The 26,404-nt window shown below is 49.3% G+C and overlaps 1 protein-coding gene across 21 annotated transcripts in view; it reads left to right on the top strand.

Annotated features, from left to right (window-relative positions):
• The window catches only part of AFAP1L2 (actin filament associated protein 1 like 2), a 110,248-nt gene that overhangs the window by 50,334 nt on the left and 33,510 nt on the right, over window positions 1–26,404 (top strand). For all 21 annotated transcript variants that reach the window (XM_055352191.2, XM_055352190.2, XM_055352199.2 and 18 more), the window contains 3 exons: window positions 13,777–13,905; window positions 20,931–21,005; window positions 22,330–22,424. In XM_055352191.2, coding sequence (XP_055208166.2) covers window positions 13,777–13,905; window positions 20,931–21,005; window positions 22,330–22,424 — 299 coding nt within the window. The remainder of the gene's footprint in view (window positions 1–13,776; window positions 13,906–20,930; window positions 21,006–22,329; window positions 22,425–26,404) is intronic.

The following is a 26,404-nucleotide window of genomic DNA, read 5'->3' as shown; positions in this document are numbered from 1 at the left end:
TCAACTACATCCCCTTCTCCTATGGCTTAGGTGGGGCTGGTCAAATCTGAACCACATGGGATAGGTCCTCTCATTATACAAAGAAGGAGAAAAATAGACCAAATGATTAATTTCCACTCATTATTGTTCTCTAACTTCTTCAAGGCTTAAGAGGACTGATTTCAAGTTGATATGGTTCAGATAAAGGAATTACACACAGGCTCTCTCCTGATTATTGGTTCTTGTCCATTAGAGGTGCTACGATCAGCAGAAGCAAGTTAGTCTAAGCTCGACAGCCATTCAGAACCACCTGCTATACTACAATTGCTCCTTTGTGTGGCGGATTTTGCTCTTCCACTCTTCCTAATATTAAGGATCATTTTAGGCAGATCCTTTTCTTGTGGTGCCTCATAATTTAACAATCACGTTCCATCCATTTCATCAGCTATTTTGGCCTCTAGGTTCTGGCCCCTCGCACTGAGGACTCAGGCGCGAAGGTTCTGGGATGGCATTCTTTCCACAGCTGTCGTGCTCCATGAGCCAAGAGTTGCAGCTTCCACTCTTGTATCTCCCATCAGGCTACCCCAGAGGGCTCCACAATCTTGAAATCCGTCAGCACTCCCTGGAATAAGTGAAGGTCTTTCTTTACATCCTTCCGTCTCCCAAGATGCCATGCCTCTGCTCTACTTGGCCTCCTGGGTCTTTGGAATTCCCCCTTCCATTTCCACCCTTTTTTTTCTAAGGCTGGTGGAAGTTTGTCTTCACTGTCCTCTATCCACTTATCCTCTATCCCCTACCCCAGGACTTGGTGACATTATATCCCAGGCTTCTCAAGTTGCTTTTATCTGGATCTTTTCCCACACTTTGCTGTCCTTAGAATGTTTTTGAAGTCCACTCTCTGTACAGTCTGTTTTAATAAGCAAATCTTTACCAATGTAAGGTCGACTCAGAGCAATGGAATAAACTCTAGGCTTGGGACCAGAAGGACCTGTTGATTCTGAGCGCTGAACTTGCTGTGTGACCCTGGTGGAACCACATGGCCTCCCTTGGCTTCAAATCTGGGGATGGTAATGCCTACTTCACAGAATGAACTAGAATTGGATCTGCAGACTGCCTGGTCCAGATTTTGCGGTCCAACAATGTGCTAGTAGTTCACTCTCAGTTTGCAACCAAAAGAAACCTAATTCAGGCTGGCTTAAACAAACAAATAGGGTGCTTTGGCCACATATTACTGAGTAGTATAGAAGAACAGCTAGTTTGAGTCATGGCTGAATCTAAGTGCTGAAATGATGCTGTCAGGAATCTCCAGGCCCTGTTTCCCTCCTCAGGTGGACTGTTTCTGGAGATGGCCACAGAAGTTTCAGGCCAACATTCTAGCAGCTCAACTCCGAGGAAGGAGAAGCCCACTTCCTAGTAGTTCCAGGAAGAGTCCCATGGCTGATGCTCATTGGCTTGGCTCTGGTCATGGGTCTGTCTCTAAGCCAATAATTGTGGCTGGGGAATGAAATGCTCTGACTGGTTAGGTCCAAGGTCACGTGACTGCCCATGGAGTTGGGTGTGGAGTTTTAGTTCCACAAATATAGACAGTAAGGAAAGGGGATTTCCCAAGGGAAATTTGGCTCCAAATTTGAGTGAATGGATGAGGGGGAAGGGGGAAAAGCAACAGGTATCCACTGTACCCACTCATGGATTATTCCTTCTGGGGCAATGCTGATAGTGCTGTGCTGTTTGCCGAAAGGAACATTGCCCCTTGTGGCTGTCAGAGTAGTGGAAAGGGGGCAGACAGGCAGAAGGATGGAGAAAAACACCAAAGGACCTGGTAGCTGCTTCTCAAATCATAGCATGGAGCTGACGCTCATTCTTTCGACCTGTTTCTAGTGTTGGCTTTAACCTGTTGACACCTGGGCTAAGCTACAGAAAACTTTGAAAACCTTCACTCGTTCATTCTCAGTACTGTATGTTTCTATGAAGGTGGTTTCCTCAAGGGTTTAACCCAAATTCCTCCTCACCTGCCCCTGTTGCTGTCTACCAGGACATAATTTAGTAGTTCTGTAAAATCAAACAGGACATCTCCGGTTGCTTTTTTTTTTTTTTTTTTTTTAAATTTGGAGACAGAGTCTTGCTCTGTCACCCAGGCTGGAGTGCAGTGGCTTCATCTTGGATCACTGCAACCTCTGCCTCCCTGGCTCAAGCGATTCTCCTGCCTCAGCCTCCCGACTAGCTGGGACTACAGGCCTGCACCACCATGCCCAGCTAATTTTTTGTATTTTTAGTAGAGACGGGGTTTCACCATATTGGCCAGGCTGGTCTCAAAAGTCCTGACCTCAGGTGATCTGCCTTCCTTGGCCGCCCAAAGTTCTGGGCTTACAGGTGTGAGCCACTGCACCCAGCCTACAGCTGCTTTTTTGAAGCTGTCTGCTAGAATTGTAATGTGTGTGTGTATTTACAGTCTATGGAGAGTTTTTTCTACCATTCTTATAAGAGGAATGAGGGTTTTATTTAGCAACTAACATTTAATTTAGTATAAGCACTTTAGGAGGTTATTTTGTGATCTTCACATTAATCCCACGAACTAATCCCTAGGTACTATTATTAGCCTATTTTACACACCAGGAAACTGAAGCATAGAGAGGCTCATTAAGCTCCCCGAGGCCACACAGCCAGTATATGGTGCAGCCAAGAGTGAGCCAAGATGTGGAACTAATATTTAGGCAATTTGAATCTGGAATGTGGTACCTGTGGGAAGGGCGGAGGTGGCTGCTTCTTGCAAGATCAAGAACCCAGGGCAAGGGGAACTTGACTCTTAGGGCACTTCCGGTTCAGAGGGCGCATAAGTTCAAGTGAGAGACACTGCAGTTTCCAGCAGCCACCAGGGGCCAAAGAGGCTTGGGGCAGGGGGGTGGCCCAGGAGGCCTTCGTTTCTCCTGCCCAGGTTCCTTGAAGCCCCAAGGAAGGGCTTTTGCCTGGTGGTCCAGTGGGCACCTAATCAGCCTCGCGTGCTTCCCCCCAGCTGACTCCAACCTCAGAGTGGTGGTCACTTTGGATTGCTGGGGCTGATTTTGACCTGCTTGGAGGCAGGGGCCTGGACAGGATGAAAAGGTTCCGACCAGCACACCAGTCCAATGGTGTCTCATTACTTTTGCCAAATGCTGGAAGGAAACAGTAAATCTGGGCATACGGTGATTTTCCCCCTTCCATCTATCTTTAATATGTGTCTTTTTTCTCTGATACAAATATCAAGTAAACAGGGACAACCTTAGATTTACGGCTCCAAATGAAAACATAGCGGCCACTGCACAACTTCTTTTCTCTGCGTAAAAACTCCATGCTCTTCTGTGTTGAGGAACAGGGGAGGCTATAAAGAAGGAGTGAAAATTTCCCATAGCCCCTCCACCAAAAGATAATTGCTGTTATCATTTTCCAGCTTTCTTTTTTCCTATCCAACACAGCCTTTCCAATGTGAACTCGAGTGACCCCCATCAGCCTCTTGTTCTGAGGCTAAAGTGGTTTGTGCTGGTTGTGGGACTTGCCGTGCAGGGAGATACCCAGGCAAACCTTTGTGCCTCCCACCCGCATAACTGGCCCCCGCTGGCTCTGAATGAAGCCACTCTTCTGGTAGATTGCATTTAAGGAATGTCTTAAATGGGCTGAGGAACAAAGGCCTCCCGGGACCCAAAGCCTCTTTGTCTGGTCTGGACCCTGGTGGCCGCTGGAACCTGGAGTGTCTCGAGTCTGCCCTCACGTGCTGGAGTACCTCAGGGGTCGGGTTTCTTTCACCATGGGTTCTCTCTGATTCTGATCCCTAGGGGAGCAGGCCACCTCCATGTCCTTCCCACCTGTACCCTTGAGAAAATTCTCCCATCAGAGCACCATCCAAGAGTGAGATGCCTCCTGTCCTTCCAGCCCATCAGCTGCCAGGGGCTGCCTCTGGTGGCTCGTTTTAGAGATGTTAACTGGCCCGGATGGGACTTGTGAGCCCTTTGCCCAGGTCTACTGGACTGACCAGCCCAGAACCTTTAAATAGGAGGAGGTTTCGTTAGTGAAGGCAGGTGGTATGTGTCTGTCTATCTGTTTAGAAGGCTTACGTTCAGCAGATGTTCTCCAAGCACTGACCTTAGCAAAGCACTATCTAGGCACAGAAGGGGAGGAAATCAAACCAGAAGATATAGTCCCTACCCACACAGAAGTTTCCATTTCATTTGGGGACAAAGGACTTGCATCCATGGGACAACAGAGAACAATAAAGACGGCTGAATCGTCAAGTAATAGCCCTGTGTGCTATTGGGCCAGATGGACAGGTAGTGCTTCTGGGCGGTTCCAGACAGAGTGGATGTGGCCCTTGGTAGGACTGAGGTCTTTTCTCCTTCTCTGTGCTTGGTTTCATGTCTTCAGCCGTGACTGTGTGAATTTTCAAAGGCCCTATCTGAGAAGTTCTGGTTCCAGCTGGCTCCTAAGCTGGGGTTGGAATTCTGCTCTTGGGGAGTTTTGTTCCACTGGAGAGGTCGGCAGTGAGCAACTCAAGTTGTTTTTCCAGTAGTGCAAGCCACGGCCCAGCATCTGTCCCGTCTCAGTTTCAACGGCTAATCTGGGAATGTGGAGGGTGGGCTGTTCCTGGGGAAAGTGTTTTAAGTGATGAGACTCAAAGATAGGTGAGAAAAAGCAGATCTTGCAAAAATGATGGCAAGATGACCCTTGCAGGCCAGGCTTGGCGGGAGCAGAGCATTCACAGTGCTAGCAAGTGAAGCAACCCCCCCCCGCCCCCCTCACCATTTCTTGGAGATGGAGATAAAGAAAAACTTCTTGAGTATTTACACTGGAGAAAGTTATTTACATTTCTGGCTCAGTTTACTGGGTTTCAAGCAGGCAGAAATGACTACAGTCTGCGTTGGGTGCTGATTTTCAGGGATAAGAGCTTAAGCAGGACAAAAAACTGAGTACAGTGATATGTAAACATATAGATATCTTGAGACATCTTGACCCTTGCCTTCTACACTGTGTTCTTTTTTTTTTTTTTTTTTCCAAGAGACAAGCTCTCATTATGTTGCCCAGGCTGGATTTGAACTCCTGGGCTCAAGCAATCCTCCCACCTCCAGGGTAGCTGGGACTACAGGTGCATGCCACCACACCTGGCTCAGTCTTCTTTTTTCTTTTTTGTTTCTCTTTTCTTTTCTTTTCTTTTTTTTTTTTTTTTGAGACCGAGTTTCATTCTTGTTGCCCATGCTGGAGTGGAGAGCAATGGTGCGATCTCGGCTCACTGCAAACTCCGCCTCCTGGGTTCAAGTGATTCTTATGGTTCAGCCTCCTGAGTGGCTGGGATTACAGGTGTGTGTCATCATGCCCAGCTTATTTTTGTATTTTTAGTAGAGGCGGGGTTTTGCCACGTTGGCCGGGCTGGTCTCAAACCCTTGACCTCAAGTGATCCATCCACCTCGGCCTCCCAAAGTGCTGGGGTTACAGGTGTGAGCCACTGCACCTAGCCCCAGCCTGGCCTTCTGCACTCTTACTGTCCAGAAAGAAAAGGACTTTAGGAGAAAATGTATTTTGAAATATATCTGACTTTCTATAACAGGCATGAGCCTAGAAAGTTCTACATGTAGATCAGAAGGATCATGTAGGAGCACTTTGAAAGTTTGCATTTTAAGGAACTTTACACATAATTTTATTAGGTAAAAAGACTTCATAAAGCAAATCATCACAACTTTAGCTAGGTAGTTCTTGACCTTGGCTGTGCATTAGACTCACCTGGGAAGATTGAAAAGTGCTGCCCCAGGTCACACCCAGAGGAATGACAGCAGAATCTCTGGGGGTGCACCCAGGCATCAGGATTCTTATAAGTTTCCCCAGTGATTCCAGTGTGCAGCCCGGGCTGAGAGTCACTGCTTTACCTCTTGTATGCATGCCTCTGAGTGGCCACACATTGCGTGAACTTAAAGTAGAGCACGTCCTGTAAAGTCAGCAGTGAGGTGCCTTTGAGAGCATGGCAATCTGGTGTGGGAAAGCAGGAACTGCTGTTCTGTGCAGAAGTGCCCAGCAGAGGGGCTATAAGGATTCTTCCTACATCTACACAATGGAATGCTATGTAGCAAGAAAAAGGAGCAAACTTCTCATGCATTACAACCGGGATGAATCTCATATGCCTTGTGTTAAGTAAAAGAATTCAGACTCCGAAAGCTATTCCTGCTGCCATGCTGTGGGAGTAGGGAGGGGGCTGCCTATAAAAGGCACAAAGAAACTTTCTCGGGTAGTGGGAAGGTTCTGTGCCTAACACAGCTGAGGGTGTTTGTCAAAACAAATAGAATTTCACAGTAAAAACAGGAGCGTTTACTGTATTTAAATTATATCCCAATAAAAAAGTTTTTTGTTTAAAAAAGCCATTGCCTTATCAACAATGAATGGGTAAGTAGAATGTAGTATATCCATATAATGGAATTGTACTCAATCTTAAGAAGGAAGGAAGTAGCCATACCTACTACAACATGGATGAACCTTAAAAACATAATGCTAAGGGAAAGAAGCCAGATGCAAAATGTATATGCAATACCCACAATAGGCAAATCCACTGGACCGAAAGCAGATTTGTGGTTGCCAGCATCTGAGCCTAGGGGGAAATAGGGAAGTCACTGCCTAATGAGTTCTCCTTTGAGGTAATAAAAAAAGTTCTGGAACTAGATAGTGGTAATGGTTGCACACATTGGGAATCTTAACACCACTGAATTGTAAACTTTAAGATGGTTAAAGTAGTAAATTTTATATTATCTGTATTTTACCATCACAAAAAAAAAAAGAAGGCTGGGTGTGGTGGCTCACACTCTTTGGGAGGCCAAGGCAGGAGGATCCCCTGAGGCCAGGAGCTCAAGACCAGCCTGGGCCACATGGCACGACTCTGTCTCTACAAAAAATTTAAAAATTAGCAGGGCGTGGTGGTACATGCCTATAGTCCCAGCTACTTGAGACCATATAGTCTCAAGTGGTACATGCCTATAGTCCCAGCTACTCAAGGAGACTCACTTGAGTTTGGGAGGTCAAGGGTGCAGTGAGTCATGATTGTACCACTGCACTCCAGCCTGGATGACAGAGCGACACCTTGTCTCAAAAAAAAAAAAAAAAAGTAAAGTAAAATAAAAATAAGAAAAAAATCCCACTTTCTATGAGCAGGCCAGATGTATAGTAGATACGTGGTAAAGGCTGACTCAGTGTTTTGCATTTTTGAAGACAAGGGGCATTTGCTCTGAGGTCACCCTTCTTAGGTGGTGTGAGGAGTGTATTTTTCCAGAAGCTCATCTTGAGAACTTGAGAGCTCTCTCTGATCAGGAGGAAGATCTTCGACATTTTCCACCCTCCCTGGCATCTATAGGATGCTGTTGCTTCTCACAGAAAGCTTCACAAGGCTCCTAACACTGACTGCTCCCCAGCAGTTGGGCTCATGAGGATAATACACTCAGTGGCTTGATCTTGGGAACTGTTGGGGCAGAGGGATGCAGTCTTTCTATATAAAGCGCAGGTCTGCTCAGTTTGACACTGGGAAGGAAAATCATGCTCCATCTCAGGTCTTCAGCAAATGCAGCTGAATAAATAAAAATGTGTGCATAGAACAGCAGGGAAACCGTGAAGAGTGGCTTTTTCGGCATGTTGGGAAGACGTTTATGGTTGGGAACTTAGTGACCAAAAAGCAAGACAGCCTCAAGATGAGAAAAGCTGGGGGAGGAGGTCATCTGGAGGAAGAGCTTCACCACAGAGGAGGGCAATGAATCGAGCAGTTGAACCGCCCAGCCCTGCGTGGGCCTTGGAAGTCTCGAACAAGAATCTTATTGACCCTAAGCAGACAACCCTGAACTTTAACAGAGCCGGGATGGAAAGCCTGCACAAGGGCCTACAGTTTCCAGAATGAACAACACATTTATTTCTCCCTCGCTCCACAGGAGGACGAGGAAGAGACCGAAATGAAAGTGTGGGGGATGGTGGGGAGAAAGGAAATGTGGTGAGCGAGTTCCAGGGCCTCAGGGCAATAGCCACATTCCTCTAAGGGATGCCCACCCCTCCCAGCCCTGGGGGTTGATAAATGTCACTGAGGTTGGCACTCTGGGGCCTTGCCTTTGTTGATTGTTATTTCCCCAAGCCTGTGGCTGGATCCCGAAAGGGTGTGTCTGGAGGAGAATCGCCGATGGCCTCATGTGTGCTTAGCACCTTGTCGGACACCCAAATCTATAAATCTTGACCCTTGACTGGAAAGAGCTTCTGCCCTGGAGATACACACACACCCAGACGACTATGCGCAACTGGTTTTGACAGTCCACAACCTAGGGAGGCAGACGCCAGCAAGAGAGCTGAGTGCCGCTGGTCACAGTGGCTTTCTGGAGAAGGGGCCTGGCTGGACCTGGAACAATGATATGGATCCAGAGAGGAAGGAAAGGAACATCCTTCCCTTTTGACTCTCTCTCATCCCCGGGCCTGCGCTCCTTCAACCCTGGGGCTTCCCCTTCACCTGCCACAGCCTAGAAGAAAAGGAGGGTCTCGACATTGTCCTCAGCAGACAGCACCCAAGAGCTGCTCTTCCCCACACATCTGGCTGGCCCACCCGCTCCCCGATGGGCAGGCACCACGGCTGCCTGGTTCACCACGGTGTCTGATGGCTTTCCGCGTCTCCACCGCCCAGTGCCTACATCGGCAGGTCCTGTGGGCTCTCCCTGTCTCATGTCTCCAGTCCACTCTTTCTCTTCATCCCCACACCCTTTGCCTTGTGGAGTATGAAGGACTGATGGGCAGGGGCCATGACTCAGATACACTTTCCTGGCTCCCTGGGAATGACTACAGCCAACGGATGGATGGCAGACACAAGTGCTATGAACTTGGATATGCTTGGATTTGATCCCCCGTGCCGCTACTCATCAGGGATGTGGCCAAATTGGGTTGTAATTCAGCCTCCTTAGCCCATTCCCACAGCTGTGCACTTGCAGGGTGGTTGTGAGAATTGAGGTGGTACGGGCACAGCTGATGGCATGGTGCCCAGCTGCCATGATTAGCTCACACCCTCATCATTCCATATGCACTAATGAGTTTATCTAACTGGCCTCCCTGCCTCCACTGCCAGTCCCCTTCCATCCATCCTCTTGATGACCCCTACAGCTTCAGGATTATTCTCTCTAGTCTGCTTAAAGAACAGCCTTGCATGACCCTGCAGAATAAGGCACCAACTTCTGAGCAGAATAATAAAGCCCTCTTCCTCTGCATCACCCCCAATCCACAGTTCTGGCCTCAGAGCCCACCTTCTCCCCTTTGAGGCCCACCCCCACCCACCTCCATGCTCCATGTTCACCCGATACACAGAGCCACTGGGTGGTTTCCCAAACACATGTACTTTCAGGGCTCAAGTTTTCTGAGCATCTCATCCCTTTTTCTTTCTTTCCTTTTTTTTTTTTTTTTTTGAGATGGAGTCTTGCTGTGTTGCCCGGGCTGGAGGGCAGTGGTGTGATCTCGGCTCACTGCAACCCGCCTCTCAGGTTCAAGCGATTCTCCTGCCTCGGCCCCCCGGGTAGCTGGGATTACAGGTGCATGCCACCACCCCTGGCTAGTTTTTGTATTTTTAGTAGAGACAGGGTTTTGCCAGGTTGGCCAGGCTGGTCTCGAACTCCTGACCTCAGGTGATCTGCCCACCTTGGCCTCCCAAAGTGCTGGGATTACAAACGTGAGCCACTGTGCCCAGCCATCCCTTCTTCTTAAAATGCCTCTGCCCCTTTCCAGTGAGCTCCTATGCATTCCTCAATGACGAGCTACAATTCCTTTTCCTGATAAACTCAGAGTTTGCCTCACTTTCCTTATTGCATTGCTGGTCCTTGGAGACATCCCTGGATTAGTTTTCTTCTCACCCTGGGTTCACTAGGCCTCTGGAAGGGCTGAGGACCCCTTGGGGTCACCTTTGTTTCCCCAGGGCCAGGCCCAGCACTTTCCATCCTTTGGCTTGGTACATATTGGCTCACGTGAAATAGAAACAAAGGCTATTTTCCAGGAATTAGGCAGCTTTTGGGAATAGCCAAGGATGCGGAAGTGAAAAGATACCTACAGTTTTTATGGGTTTTTTTTGAAGTGGCAGCAGAGGGACAGCCTTGAGAAGTACAGAAGTCAGGAAAAATGCAGCTTGAGACCCCGATTGCGTTGCAAGGCCCTTTCACTTTCCCTCGTCCCCTGAAGCTGAGTTCAAGGCTCACTGTCGTTGTCCTCCATTTATTTTCCCTGGTTTGGCTTCTTCAAGCTCACTGCTTTTGAGTTCCTGTGGCCGAAAGGAAACTCATGAATAGCTGTTAGTAACAAAACGCAACACAAGCTAAGGCCTTTTAGTTGGGAGAACATGCTTTCTTCTTTCTTTTAAATGCTTCTGTGGGCCAGCCTAGCAGATGCTGAGTCAATGCTCGTGGACTTCATAGTAGCAAATGTTTGTTTGCAGACCATCAGGGCTCTCATTTATAAGGCTGGATTATGGTCCCTCCTCACTTTATCTCAGGCAAGAGTTGGAATTTTGCCATCATCGCGCTCCTTTCATTTCCTTGTTTAATTCAGTTTCTCCGCCTTGGCGTTGTCTCCCGTTCTTCTCTGGTTCGGCTCAGTCATCCAGGCCTAGCAGCACCATTGCCTTGGATGAGGGTGTGGTGATGCTGGCAGTGCGGCTCTTGGCCCTTGGTGAGCAAGTCTGGTCACAGCAGGGCATAGGGCTGAGGCCTCCAGCTCCAGCAGAGAAGCTCCCCTGGGTCAGATGGTGGGAGGCCCTACTGGTTAAGGTCAAGGGCAACAGGGCAACTTTTGCCAGGTGCAACCTCTAGTGATGCCCACAGTAACTGATCCCGCCGATGCTTCTCTGTCTGCTGAGAAGCTCCTGTGACCCATGCTCTTTGTGCAAACACTTAACTACCTGGAAGAGCTTAGTCTCTGCCCTGCACTCTGGTGAGCCCAGTGCCAGCCTCCCTCCCTCCCTCCTTGCTGGTTATTTGTAAATCTGCTCAGTGTCATGGTGGGGCTGACCAGCAATGCCAGGGAGACAAAGGAGCAGGGGTGAGGTGAGCAAATGAGTACAGGCTTCCCACAAAGTGCCTGTTTGTCCTGAGCCACTGACTTGCCTCTAGAGTGACACAAATGAAAGGCTGCCCATGCAGACGGGGAGCTCATGCTGGTCTGGAGCAGAGTGATCATGAGGAAAGCAGGAGGTGCCAAGGGTTCTGGATGGTGGGCAAGTTGCTGGGGTCCAGGTTTCAGAACAGCTCATTCATGCAGTAAACTCTAGGAGTTGGTTTCATGGAGGCCATTTGGGGGAAGAATTGTTTGGGTTCTCAGTGTTGTGACTGTATTATGTAAGCTAGATAAGTAGAGGAGATGCTTTTTAAAATCCCATCTGTTCCAGTATTTTGGCTAGATAGGACCTGCCAGATACCTGGATTTTTAGTGGACTTCTCTTTACTCTTAATCCAGGCCACTAATTTATTTTTCTTATAATTCAGCCATGGGATTCTTTCATGTACAAAGTAAGTGGATAGATTTGCTTTGCTTTCATTTACTCATTTAGTCAACAAATATTTATTGGATATTGTGCTGGGCCCTGGAAATGTGAGCTCCACACAAAGCCTGTCCTTGGAGCTTGCAGCTAAATGGTGACACAGACAGCTACCCTGTGATGCAGTCAGAGCTGTGAGAGGATGTCTCAGTTTCTTATTGCTGTGGTAACAAATTACCAAACTTAGTGACATAAAGCAACACGAACTCGTTAATCTACAGTTCTGGAGATCAGAATCTGAGAGGGGGCCACAGGGCTCTATTCCTCCTGGAGGCTCTAGGAAAGAATCTACTTCTTCACCTTTTCCAGATTCCAGAAGCCACCTGTGTTCCTCGGCTCATGGTCCCTTCCTCCATCCCCAAAGCCAACATGGTAGCATCTTATCTCCCTGACTCTTACCCTCCTACCTCCCCCCTTATAAGAGCCACTGTGATTACACTGTGCTCACCTGCACAAACCAGGATCATCTCCTCATTAAATCACATCTGTGAAGTCCCTTTGCCACATCAAGTAGCATATTCACAGATTCGAGGGGTTAGGTCATGGATATCATTAGGGGCCCAATATTTAGCCTACCACAGAGGCCAGTGCTGGTAACATGGATCTGTTAAAGAGGCCCAGAGAAGGCGTCTCAGGAGGAATGTTATCTAGACCAAGACCTGAGGTGTTACAGCGGATAGCTAGTTAGGTATGAGCAGGCAGGAGAGGGCTCCCCACCCCGCCCCACACACTAGGAGTGTTGGATGACCACCAGGTGATGGTCAGGCAGTTGTTAACTGTTTCTCTAAAGGAATGATTGGTCACAGCTAGTGCCAGAGAAAGGCAGGCTCCTCATAGGAAACACCTGAAAGCAATCAGCAGCTTCCCAATAAGATCTCAGGAGTGGGGGAAGTAAGGCAAATCCCAGAAGTATGCCAGCGTAGAAAACCCCAAGTCTAGCGGTCAAGCCTCACACTTGTTTTCTCAGGTCACCCACGTAGCCGTCTTCCAAGTTGGACTTTGCTTCTTTTCCTTTCCTTACTGTTCTAAAGCTTTCTAATAAACTTTCACTTCTGCTCTGAGACTTGTCTCAGTTTCCCCTTCTGCCTTATGCCCCTCAAATTCTTTCTTCTGAGGAGGCAAGAATTGAGGTTGCTGCAGATCTATATGGATAACTACCACTGGTAACACAGGGACAAGTGTGATTTAGCAGAGGGGGAGAAGACCATGATGTGTGAAGGCCAGAGAAGGAAAGAGCGGTGCCGTGTCCGGGCTGTGGAGTATGACAGTGACCACGGGGGAGGCTGCTTCAGTCTGCAGGGCTTTGGAGGCCAGGTAGGGCTTCTGAGGAACCAGGTGTGGCCTTTTTCTTTTCTTTTTTTTTTTTTTTTTTTTTTTTGAGATGGAGTCTTGCTCTGTCACCAGGCTGGAGTGCAGTGGTGTGATCTCAGCTCACTGCTTGAACCTCCGCCTCCCAGGTTCAGGCGATTCTCCTGCCTCAGCCTGCCAAGTAGCTGGGAACACAGGTGCACGCCACCATGCCCAGCTAATTTTTGTATTTTTAGTAGAGACGGGGATTTCACCCTGTTGGCCAGGATGGTCTCGATCTCCTGACCTTGTGATCCACCCGCCTTGGCCTCCCAAAGTGCTGGGATTACAGGTGTGAGCCACCGCGCTCAGCCCAGGTGTGGCTTTTAATCATGGACAACCTGTGAACAGATTCGTACTTTAAAGCCGTGCAGCCAAGCCAAGGTGAGGCTTACAACCACAGAGCTTCAGAACTGGAAGGAACTTTACAAAGCATTTGACCTAAAAGACTTAAGAAGTAAATGGGCCCAAAGCCACCCGGAGAGGATCAAGATGAGAGTAACCCTCATTCTAGCCACAGCTCTAAGAGCAGAGCTCAACGGCCCTCAAAGCATTTTGGAAGTAGTGCTCTCTTAGTTTTCACAAGAGCCCCGTGAGGGCAGGCGTTTGCAGTGGAGGAGATAGAAAGTTGGCCGATGAGGCCGTTGTCACTCTTCCAGCACCTGGTAGGGCTGGGGCTTCAGCGGAGGCTGTTCATCTCCAAGCCAAGGGCCTGTTTCTCTCTCCCTGTGGCCCTGGAGCTGAGAATCCCATCTTCTGCCCAGTCCCCCCATACGCTGCCAGACCTCACACCAAACCCTTCCTCTTGGGACCAGAGGGTTCGAGGTGGGAGGCTGCAGGGTCCCGAGGTGTATCTGAGCTGGGCTTTGGAGAGAGGGCAGCCGCTATAAGTTTCTTCTGTTTCCTGTCCCTAGCCCTGGAACAGCTGCTGACAGAGTTGGATGACTTCCTCAAGATTCTTGACCAGGAGAACCTGAGCAGCACAGCACTGGTGAAGAAGAGCTGCCTGGCAGAGCTCCTCCGGCTTTACACCAAAAGCAGCAGTGAGTGTGGGCCCTGGGTGGTGCAGAGGCCTCCACGCCAACAGAGATGGTTGTGAGTCAGTGCGGGCTGCCATAGCTAAGGATCACAGGCTGGGTGCTATAAACGACACTTATTTTCTCACACTTCTGGAGGCCAGAAGTCTAACATCAAGGTATCAATAGGTTTGGTCCCTTCTGAGGCGTCTCTCCCTGGCGGGCTGATGGCTGTCTTCTCCCTGTGTCCTCACATGGGTTTTTCTCTGTGTCTGTGTCCCAGTCACCTCTTCTTTTAATTAACTTTTTTGAAGCAGGGGCTCACTCTGTCACCCAGTCTGGAGTGCAGTGGCGCGATCATGGTTCACTGTAGCCTCAACCTCCTGGGCTCCCAAGTAGCTGGGTCTACAGGTACATGCCACCATGCCCAGCTATTTTTTTTTTTTTTGTATTTGTTTTTTTGTAGAGATGGGATTTCGCCATGTTGCCCAGGCTGGTCTCGAGCTCATGGGCTCAAGCTATCCGCCCTGCCTGGGCCCCTCAAAGTGCTGGGATTACAGGTGTGAGCCACCATGCCTGACCCTAATCTCCAATCTCTCTCTCTTTTTTTTTTTTTTTTTTTTTTTTGAGACGGGGTCTTGCTCTGTTGCCCAGGCTGGAGTGCAGTGGCATGATCTCAGTCCACTGCAACCTCCCCCTCCCAGGTTCAAGCGATTCTCCTGCCTCAGCTTCCGGAGTAGCTGGGATTACAGGTGCCCACCACCATGCCCAGCTAATTGTGTATTTTTAGTAGACAGGGTTTCACTATGTTGGCCAGGCTGGTCTCAAACTCCTGACCTCAGGTGATCCATCCACCTCAGCCTCCCAAAGTGCTGGGATTACAGGCGTGAGCCACCATGCCTGGCCTTAATCTCCTCTCTTTATAAGGGTATCAGTCATAGTCGATTAGGGTCACCCTAATTATCTTATTTTAACTTAGTTACCTCTTTGAAGACCCTATCTCCAAATGCAATCATATTCCGAGGTATACTGGGTGCTAGGATTTAATATATGAATTTTCAGGGGACACACTTCACCCCATAACAATGGTGCAGGACTGACCCGAGTTGGGCCAGAGCCCCAGAAATTTCTGGCCACTTGACACAGCAGCCCACGAGTGAGGTTTTAAACGAAGTATCTTCAAAGCACTCTTCCATGCTGGTTGAAAGTAGAGATGGAATAATAAATTATAATAATAGCTAGGGCTTAATGAGCATTCCCATGAGCATATGTAATAACCCATTTCATCTTTAAGACATCCCTGTGAGGCTGGTGCTGTTGTTATAGAGGGGGAAACTGAGACCTGGAGAGTTTAACCTGCCCAATATTATACAACCCAAGGGAAAACATAGTTGGAAGACTTTGTAAATTACAGAACCCTGAGTCCATGATTTTTCTGTCTTTTTTAAATTGAGATCGTTTACGTACAAAGTGCACATATGTGAAATAATTCAGTGAGTTTTGATAATTGTATACCCTTGTGTCCTCATCGCCCAAAACAAGATATAGAACATTTCCATCATCCAGAGAGTTCTGTCTTGGCCATTCCCAGCCGCCCAACACAAGCAACCATTGTGCTGGTTGATATTGCCTGTGCTGGAGCTCTGTATAAATGGATTCATACGATGTGTACTGTATGTCTGGCTTCTCTGGAGATTCATCCATGCTGTTGAGTGTGTCTGTAGTTTGTTCCTTTTATTGCTGAGTAGTATTCCATTCTGTGAATACATTACAATCTGTTTATCCTTTCACTTACTGATGGCCATTTGGGTTGTTCACAGATTTGAACTATTACGAAGGAGGCGGCTAGGAACATTCTTGAAAAAGTCGTCTTGTGGACATATGGTTTTATTTCTGGCAAATTCAGATTCTTTTAAAAAAGGAAAACCCTTTTTGTGAAGTCATAACAGTTGAGTTGATTTTTATGTCAGATGTTTGAGAACTGGAAATGCTGTTTGGGGACGGTCAGGGACCGTGCGAGAGCATCTAATCCATCTGCCTCCCAGCGGGAACGGGCCAAGTCCTGCCAGGGAAGGGAAGTCTCCACCTGCCCCGGCCATCACAGTCCAGAAATGCTTCCTTGTGTCCAACCTGAATCTGCCAGGCTACATTTCAAGGACTTTCCCCTTCCCTGTTCCCTGTGGAACTAGTTTCTATTCTCTGAATAAGCAGTCGTAAAGCCGAGGCATGTCGCTATATGCCCATCTGTCTTCTCTTCTGGAGGAATCATCTGCCTTAGCCTCTCATCAGAGGTGTTTTCCTTCAGACTTTGCAGCTTCCCATGCTCCTGAAGGCTTTGTAGGGAGCGTCTGCCTGCCTGCCGCCGGGAGTGCTGGTCAGCAGCACATCAAAGCAGCCCATCGTGGGAACACAGATGGGAAATCTACATTACAAAGTGGGAAAGTTGGAGGGGGATGATTCACTCCATGAAGGATTCATCAGTGGAATCCTCTAAAAAGTACACTCCCCACACCACTTCGATATGTTCCACCTTGAATGTTCAATGATAAAAAAACACCTCTGTTGGGAACTGGAAACCACCAGTTTGTGATAAGTCTGACCTGTGGATCTTGGTGCTAACCACTCTGGCAGCGCCTCCTACATGTGGTCTCTTTTTTGAATTAACCTATGATGTGGCTTCCTGTAGGATGACCTTTTTGTTCTGCCCTTGATTGGCTCTTATAAAGTCAGGCCTTCCCCTCTCCGTGGACTCTGCAGCTCGTAGGGGGTGGGAAGCTGCTGAGAACTGGTCATGGGTTCCCCAAGGTGAATCACCTCCAGAGTGCCACCCATGCACAGCCACACTGAGGCCTGGGGCCTGCATTCCCAGAAGCGAAGCCCACTTGTTAATAGCCACTGTTTAACGGAACTTCCCTTCTGGTCCTCTTTGTACCCCTTAGACTGCAGAGTAGGTACAATAGCAGCCAACATTTATTGTGTACTTTCTCTGTCCCTGTACTTAATGCAGTAAATGACATGGATGACATCATTCATCCTTTATCCCAAAGTGTATTCCCATTTTACCAACAAGGAAACCAAGCCTCTGAAAGTCACTTGCCTGAGGGCACACGGCTCTGAGGGCAGAGCCAGGGCTTGGGCCTGGACAGGTGGACCTAACCTTATCTCCCCCTGCTCCATTGCACTGCAGTTAACTGTTGTGTCACACAGGACGGAATCGTAAACACACATACCGCACCTGAAATTACAGCGTTCTTTCCCTCGGCCTCCCAGGCCCACCTCTACCCAAAACTTAGCTCAGCCTGTTGAGACTTGTAGGTGGAGGCGAGGTGATCATCTCAAGATAGCCGTGGTCCAACAGGCTGAGCTTCTGGGACTTCCACACATTTTGGGCAGGATGTGTATGTGTGCATTTACACTTCACAAAGGGAATTGTCTCTTTGAGTTTTCTGATCTTTGTTTCTTTTTTTCTCAGTGTAACACAAATTTTTCTACCCTCTTTGCTTTTTGTCTGGATGGAGAGGTCCAGGCATAGACTAAGATCTGTGTATTGAGGGCTTGGCTCCCTGTTGTCTATTCTAGCCTTCACCAGTGACAGCTGTGTCCCCACCACACCAGCCCCCACTCCTGCCTCACACTCCCACCCCCACACTCAGAGGCTCCAGGGACGTTTCAGTGGCTGCCCCTCTGATCAAAAGCACTTCAAATGTTCTGTATCCAGTGGTAGCAAAGAGGTTCATGTTCTTCCTCCCCACCCTATGCCAGTTCTCTGGGAAGGACCACCCTCTGCAGACCTCCAAGCACTTTGAGCCCATCTTCCCAACACCTTCAGGCCGTAGTCATTTCCCACCCACTGTGTAACGATCAGATTCAGGTATGTCTCTCCTGCCAGACTGTGGGGTTCACAAAGGCAGAGGTAACATCTGTTTTCTGCTGTATCCCCAACACTTAGCACAGTGCTGATGCTGAATGCACTTCGTCAGATAGTTGAGTGAATGATAGAAAGTTCTCTAGCCCAAGGCTGCCGCCTCCTAGACAGGACTGAGCAGTCTGGCCTGCCTGTCCGTGGCCTCCCTGTCTAGGGCCAGGTTTACTGTATTTTTCCCACAATTGCAGAAGGTCTTGGGAGCCTCTTACTTCCCAACCTGGAGAGTCCTAGATTAGCAACCCTCTGAGAATCAAAACCAAGTCAGCCTCAGCCTGCAGCCCACCCGAGGTGGGCCGATGCACCCTCATGAAGTGGCCAGTGTGAGTTTTCTCTGCAACTTACAAATCATCATCTTAGAGAGAAAACACCTGCTCAGAATCCAACATTTAAAACAATAACATCTTGGCTTTTATTTTTTTGTATAGATATGTGAACTCAGTTAATGATATAAAAAAAAAAAATGAACACCTAACACTATTTATGTTCTTCCAGTTCCTTTTCTGATCCTTATCAGCATTATCTGAATATTTTGGAGTAGCTGTGGTTTGCCTCTGTTTCTGCTTTACATTATTTTTATATTTAGAATTGCTGCATGCACACATTTCCATGTGTTGACAATTCATATACTGTTTCTTTTTTTGCTATTCTGAAACATGATCTTATAATTAAACTCTAGGTCTTGGGTATCTTTGTAAACAGACACAGAGCTACCTTGCTAGTTTTCACGATTGGGTAGAGTTCAATGCTGGATGAATCCTAATGTTTAACCTATTGGTAGACATTTAAGTTGAATTTTTTTTTTTTTTGAGATGGAGTCTTGCTCTGTTGGCCAAGCTGGAGTGCAGTGGCACTATCTCAGCTCACTGCAAGCTCCGCCTCCTGGGTTCACGCCATTCTCCTGCCTCAGCCTCCCGAGTAGCTGGGACTACAGGCGCCCACCACTACACCTGGCTAATTTTTTGTATTTTTAGTAGAGATGGGGTTTCACCATGTTAGCCAGGATGGTCTCGATCTCCTGACCTCGTGATCCGCCCGCCTCGGCCTCCCAAAGTGCTGGGATTACAGATGTGAGCCACTGTGCCCGGCCATATGTTGTATTCTTTTTTTTTAAAAAAAATCATGCAGTATTGCAGTGAATGTCGTCAAATACAATTTTCTATTTAAATGCTAGAGTTTGTCTGTAGGATACCTTTCTGGCAGTAGAAATGCTGGGTCAAAGAATATGAACACAAAAATGTATCCTCCAAAATCATCTGTAAAATGGCCATGCCAATTTATACCCTCTTCAGTAACCCACTGAGCTTTTAAAGGTGACTTGCTGTTATATATGTTGATGTGCCATGGTTTGTTACCATTTTCCCATTGTTGAGCCTTTGAGTCATGTCCCATGTTTTAAGCTGTCATTTTTCATCTTAGTTGTAAGGTTACCTTACCTTTCCAAACCCCCTAGTATCTGAGTTTTGTACTCTTGAAAACTGAAGAGTTTGGTTGAAACAGGCAGTATTTTGTCATGCAGACAAGAAAACGGAGGCACAAGGGTTAGGTGCTTTGCCCAGAATTATGCCGTTACGGCAAAGCTTTGGTTGAGACCCCGTCTCCTGCCTCTCCCTGCAGGGCACTTTTCCCCTCTGCCATGCGCTGGAGAAGGGACTGACCCAGCCCCCTCTGAGTCTCAGTGGGTGGGAATCTGTGAGTTCTGGTTCACTCCATTTGTACCTCATAGCTCCCACTATGCATAAACTGCATAAACTGCTGCAGTCCCTGGCACAGGGGTAACATTGCTGACTGGTCCTGGCAGGGCAAGGCACTAAGATGACAACCCCAGGTGCTCATCACTGAGGCTCTATCCAGCCCCCTCCTGTTCCTCTTGGCTCTCGGGGCCCAGCTTTTGCAGGCCTGTTGGCTGGAGTTTGGGCGGTCTGTGGCCGTGGAACAGAGTGACGCTGAACTGCTTCCTTCGCCAGAGGTTAGAACTGGGTCCTTTGGCTCAGTAACGCGGTCTCTAACCACTGGAATTTATCAGCCACAAGTTTCTAGGAAATGCAAATTAAGGCTGCAGAAGAAATTCAAGAGGATTTTGATGAAGAGAAACACTAGAATGAGCTTCCTCTGAAGACTTCTGAAGAAAGGGTCCTTGGGGGATTGGAAATGGAGCAAGAGTTAGGAGGCCAGCTTTTCTCTGCCCAGGCAGGCATGGGAAAGGTGACTTAACCTGCACAGAAGTGGTTTTAAAGGAGGCATGGATTGTGCCACTGCAGGGTATAATCTATAGGGTAGAGCAGGCGGCTGGTGGCTCCTCAGTTCTTATTCTTAGGATACTCACCCCTTTAAATTCAGAAATCACATGATTTGGCTATTCAGGTCCCCCTTCGCCCATCCAATGGCCCCCTACCTAGAGGCCTGCGAACTAAACTTCCAGGTCCTCAGTGTGACCTGGGTTATCTATACACACTGGATCAGCCCATTCAAGTAATTCAGACTAGGGTGAGAATGACAGGAAATATTTTACAATTTAAATGAAATGCTAGGAAGCCCAGAGACATCTCTACTTGGTGGAATACAAGGCAGATCTTGAACTTAAGATTTCTTTTTTCTTTTCTTTTTTTCTTTTTAAGATGGAGTCGCACTCTGTTGCCCAGGCTGGAGTGCAGTGGTGCGATTTCAGCTCACTGCAAACTCTGTCTCCCAGGTTCAAGTGATTCTCCTGCTTCAGTCTCCTGAGTAGCTAGGAGTATAGCTACCATGCCTGGCTAACTTTTGTATTTTTAGTAGAGACAGGGTTTCACCATGTTGGCCGGGCTGGTCTCCGACTCCTGACCTCAAGTGATCCGCCTGCCTCGGCCTCCCAAAGTGCAGGATTTTTATACCATAAGCTATCCTTCTGTATCTTACCTGCCCCCACACCCTCGGTCAGGCTAGAAAACTAGCAGTCAGCAACTTGTCATTTCTCTTTCGGAAATCTGTCAGCTCTTTGCATGTTGGACTATTCTTTCAATCCACTGAAAATGCTGTGTGCTTTTACTGGAACCTAGGCAGATGAAAACAGCTCTGGGGTAACAGGGTTTCTAGCTGGAGGCCCTTTCTCTTCATGAAGTCACACAAAGCCTGTGTCTCCTTCCTTCTGCAGGCTCTGATGAGGAGTACATTTATATGAACAAAGTGACCATCAACAAGCAACAGAATGCAGAGTCTCAAGGCAAAGGTATGAGGCTGGGATCACTGACGCTGGTATGATGGCCACTCCTGGGATGGGGGAAGGTCCAAGCTGGTTCTGTCCCACCTCTCTTTCCTCCCAGCCGGCACACAGACCCGCCTGGCGGAGTTATTTTTGGAAGCCACATTTTTGTTGGTCGTATTTTGGGTTGATGTATTTCAGGATGTTTCAACAGGCCACCCCCTCCTTGCCCATTGGATAAGGAATCTGGCCCTAAAACTTTTTGGCTGTTCCCAGCATCATCCCAGGAACAGGAAGTCATAATTCAGATGTTCGAAGAAAGCAGCTGTGTGTGGTGCTGATCCCACGGTTCTGCCTTTATGTCTTTTGATAGAAGTCTGTTTTGAGGAAGAGGAGAGAGAAATAAATGGTGGTGTCAGCAACTGCCTTAATAGTCAAAGATGATGTTCAAAGGTGCTGTCTTTGGCGGAACGTTTTGTCTCCCATGGGAAGGACATATGTTGTCTTCCATGGTGCCTCACTCTTCTGCTCTGTTCTGCTCTCTGCTTTTCCCTTAAAACCTCCAGGGAGGGGCCTGGCAAGACCCCGGGGAGGCCCAGAGGTATGCAGAGCTGCCTAGTTGCAGAAGAGGCAGGCTAAGAAGCTCCAATTCCTAACTTCCAAGCCTGTGACTTAACCACAAAGGCTTAGAGAGGGGTGGGAACACAGCGTGGCAAAGCACTCAGTCCTGTTGAAGCCTTGTCTTTGAGACATCAGCCACCAAATCCCCGATATCAGGCCTGCCCGAGCCTGTCTGTCCCAGGGCTGGCTGAAATGGACAGGCTCAGAAGTGTCTTCGGCACCTTTCCTTCCAAGTGCACCGAGGGTTGGTGGCCTCACTTCCCCAGTGTGGCTCCTTCACTTCCTGCCCCTCACCAAGCCTGGGACATGGCAGAGCTCATCCAGATGAGGTTGGCCACTCTGGCGGGGGTCACTTGCCTTCCACGTAAACTGTGGGAGGAAAGAGCCATAATCACAGGGTCCATGCTGAGAGTGGCTCAATATAGTGGCCACCAGGCAGCTTCTCTGCTGGCCAAAGCTCTGTGGCTAGACCATTTTTTTTTGACATGGGATGGGTAGGGGAGCAGGTACAGAGGCTGCCAGAAACCCCAGGCACATGGCTGGGGCACTCCTGCACCCTATTACTGGAGGGAGGAAAAACAACTTCGGTTCCAGGGACTGCCTGCCTGGGTAATTAACACCTGCTCAAAAAGAACTCACGGGGTGCATGTGACCAGGCATTCCTGAGGAAGGAGACCCTGTGTAAGGCTGGTCACCCCTCACCGAAGCCTTTTCCTTTTGCTGCCCGCAGCGCCTGAGGAGCAGGGCCTGCTGCCCAATGGGGAGCCCAGCCAGCACTCCTCGGCCCCTCAGAAGAGCCTTCCAGACCTCCCGCCACCCAAGATGGTAAGTGTCAGTCCAGGACCCCTGATTTCCCTGACGTGAGCCCCTTGAACTTCCAGTTGTCCTCACAGGTGTCAGCTCACTAAGTGTCTGGCATTTTCTGAGCAGCTAGTGTGTTCAGGGACTGGGACAAGGCACGTGTAGGGACAGAGCAAAAGTAAACCTGCCTACAGGTGATTTGCTTGGGGCCACAGTACTCCGGATGCTGAGGGTGATGGGTCTGGGGAAATTTGATTGAGTGCCACCTGACGCTACTCAGGCTCTTTATCCAGCACCATGTGAACAGGGCCATGAACAGCTGTGGTCACCAGCCTAGACCACAGTGACCTTTAAAAAATTTGCACTAGCCAGGTGCAGTGGTGCATACCTGTATTCCCAGCTACTCAGGAGGCTGAGGCAGGAGGCTCGCTTGAGGCCAGGAATTTGAGGCTGTAGTGTACTGTGATCACACTTGTGAATAGCCACTACAGGCCAACCTGAGCAACATAGCAAGACCCTATCTCTAACATATAAAATAAGTGAATAAATAAATAATTTAATTCCCCTACATTGTTCTAGAGTTTAAAGGAAAAGTAAAAATTCATAAATCATATCACACTGTACTACCTGCTTGAACGTTACCAGTAGTTCTTATTAAACATAGAAAAAAAAATCCCGTTCCTTAGCATGGCCTCAGGGCCTATGATCTGGCTCAGCTGCATGTCCTGCCTCCATACAGGGTCTTCACTGGCCTCCCTTCTGCCCCTGGATTCTGTCACTGTGGTCAGGCCTGCTTTAGGGACTTTGTACCTCCTGGGCCCCTACCAATTTCTCATCTCTCCAGAGTTCTTAAGAGAGACTCCTGCTGACCTGGCTAAGTAAGGCATCCCTCCCCCATCTGCACCCGGGTTGCTATCTACCACCACCCAGTTACCCACTCCATGGCACCTGCTACTGGAAGTCTTGTTTACTGTCTCCTCTCCTGATGTCAGCTCCTGAGGACAAGGACCTTGTCTCTCATTTACTATTTTGTGTCCAGTATCTGCAGACATGGACAGATGTAGGCCATACATAAATATCCATTAATGTGGATGGAGTTGTAAAATCATATGGATGTGGGTTCAAATCCCAGTTCTGCATGCCACTAGCTCTTTGACCTTGAGCAAGTTAAAGTCTCTAATCCTCTATTTCCTGGTTTATATGGAAGAAATGCTCACATCTGTCTCGTCAGATGGGCTTATTCAATGGGCTAAGGCTGGCAGCCCCTCACCACTGTGTGTGGCATACTGTGCTAGTATTCAGTGAGGTAAGTGGTAGTGTTTATATTTTAAGGGTGAGGAAACCTAATGTCACACAGCCTGTAAGTGACAGAGTCAGCATTTGAACCCAGGTTCTTTCCTCTGTAGGGCATGGCTGGGGAGGGATCCTGGGGCAGGACTGGGGTCTCAGCTTAGAAGGGTTTATGTGGGTAGCCAGGGGGTCTTGGGTCAGCGCCAGCAGGAAGCTAAGCTCCTGCCAACTGACCATCACCTGATCTGTGGGCTCATGTTTCCGTGGAGGGGGTCCCAGCCCCAGAACGGCTCTGGACTGGCCCCTTCATTCGTGCCTTCCTGGGGGCAGGGGCCACAGCTGAGGATCTGACTCTACCATGTGGGGTGGGTGGGCAGTTCTGGAGAACCTGGGACAGTGTCCCATTGCATGCCGTCCCTTGAGCTGGGTGACAGCTGGTGGAGACTCCTCATCTCAGGCTGAGTGAGGCTTGATGTCAGGACTGAACCTGAGTCCCTGGTGTCCCTGTGATGCTGACAATGCCAGCGACTGCTACACCCTGAGCCTCAACCCCATACCATGCACACACACCATCCGCCCACCACCCATCGAGGGATGGGTATTTTCGTCACTGTTTTTCATATGAAGAAACAGACTCAGAGTTAAAAACCACTGGCCACGGTCCCACAGTTGGGAGGTACTAGGCCAGGTTTAAATGCAGGTTTTTGTTGTTGTTGTTGTTCCCAATTCCTCCCCCAGCCTGGGCCTACCTGACATTTGCTCCTCTCTGTAACAGAGCAAGGGCTCAAGCTATGCTCCCTCCAGTGCCAGGCTCCCCTCACTTTCAGCCCTGATACCTGGGGGAAGAGCACAGCCCCTCTGCTGTCCCATCCATTGGCTGATGGCTTTAACCAGAGGTTTTCTGGTGTGGCCCAGGCATTGCTTGCTGGGTGGTGGGAGTGGAAACGTGGCTGTTCTGAGCCACGGCTGGAACTTTTCTGTCCTAAATCCAGCGTCTGATTCTGACCAAGGTACCTTGGGCTTTGCTAGTGGAAGTGCCATCTTCTGCCCCACCAGGGGCAGCTGCTGGTAGGTCCCCACCTGGTGGGTAGGGGCAGAGTTTCATGAGCACCACGTACTGTGTGAGTGTTCTAGAAATTGTGTTTTACAAACACAGCATGGACTGAGGGTCCCAGGGTCTGGGACCTGGCTACAGCTGTAAGTTAATTGGGCCACGGTGAATCCCTGCAGGCCCTGGGATTCCAATGCTGGCTTCTGTTCCTCGGCCAGTGCCCTGTGCCTCAGACACTGAGTGTGGGGAGGGGAGCGTGGCCCCCTCTGAAGTAGACTTCCTGGATTGTCTTCTGTGACTAGGGCTTGTGTCCCTGTTTGAAAGGAACTGGTGCGGCAGTTGGGGAAAATATCAGCACCCAGGAATGGCACGATCCCAAGGGGGCCTTTCAGCCAAGTGGTAACTGCCTGTGGACAGCTTCCAGGCCCCAGGGAGACTTCTAGCAAAGCCAGCTGACTTGACAGGAAAAGGCAGCTCCCTCCCACTTTGTGGACTTTCTCTGCTGTGAAGGACCAGAGATGGGTGTGGACCGCGAGTCCCCTGGCTAGGTCCCACCTGGTCTTGTGCAAGTCACCCACCTCTACCCCAGGGGGTTCCAGATGTGGTGTGGGGATGTAGGTGGTGTTCACCGGGCACTCTCCCTGTCCTTGCCCACACACATGAGCACACGTCCTCACTCCCTCAGGCCTCCTTTCTGGTTGAATCAGGCTGAAGCAGCCATCACTCTTAGTCCAAGGCCCCCAGAGGAGCAGCGTCAGGGTGGAGTCATGTCTGTGGCTCTGAAGGAGGAGGAGAACCAGAGCAGGGAGAGGCCGTGGCCGCTGGAACCCCATGGTCATGCTAGCCAGACCATCAACCATGGCCAACAAACATCTGTTTCTCTTGCAAGGACCACAGCACCTGGCTGTGTAGACAGCAGCCTGGAGAGGCCACAGCTGCCTGAGTCACTGTCCAGCTCAGGCTGGAACCCTGAGCCTGGAGTGCCCTGTGGCCTGTCTTCCTCAGACAGAAAACCCGCCCTTCCTTCCTTGATCCCAGAACTTCAGGGAGGCTTGTCCACCTGAGGGCTGGGCCCTGCACAGCTGCCTGGCCCTGGGCTCACCGGCACCTGCAGCAGCACCTGGACATCCACCTGGGGTCCTCAGGGCCTATGGCTGGGCCAGGATCATGCCTCGGTCACAGGCTCGGGATGCTTATCGGCCACAAGCCCAGATGTCCTCACTCCAACCCCTACAGACTCAGTAGAGAGCAGGTCTGTCCAGCAATAGAAGGGGCAGCCAGGGGTTTGGAGCAACCTCGTGGGTGTGGACAGTGACTCAGGCAGCTGTGGCCTCTCCAGGCTGCTGTCTGCACAGCCAGGTGCCGTGGTCCTTGCAGGAGAAACAGATGTTTGTTGGCCACGGTTGATGGTCTGGATAGCATAGCCATCTCCACCCCATCGTCCCTCTGAGGCCTGGCCATGCACTGGCCTGCTCTTACATGAGCTTCTCTGTGGGGGAAACCACTTAATCCCTAAAAGGACGTTGCCATGGCTAGCCTCGGAGGCTGGGCCTGGCCTGTCCACTCACCCCCACCTGGGAGCCTTCTGCAGTATACTCTGGGGCAGGGTGGTTAGAGCTGTGAGGATGCCTCAGGTCCTCTGAGCCACCCCTCATCAGCTCTT

The sequence above is a fragment of the Gorilla gorilla genome, chromosome 8 (genome assembly GCF_029281585.2).
Source record: "Gorilla gorilla gorilla isolate KB3781 chromosome 8, NHGRI_mGorGor1-v2.1_pri, whole genome shotgun sequence".
NCBI lineage: Eukaryota > Metazoa > Chordata > Mammalia > Primates > Hominidae > Gorilla > Gorilla gorilla.
This window is presented reverse-complemented; position numbering and strand designations above follow the sequence as displayed.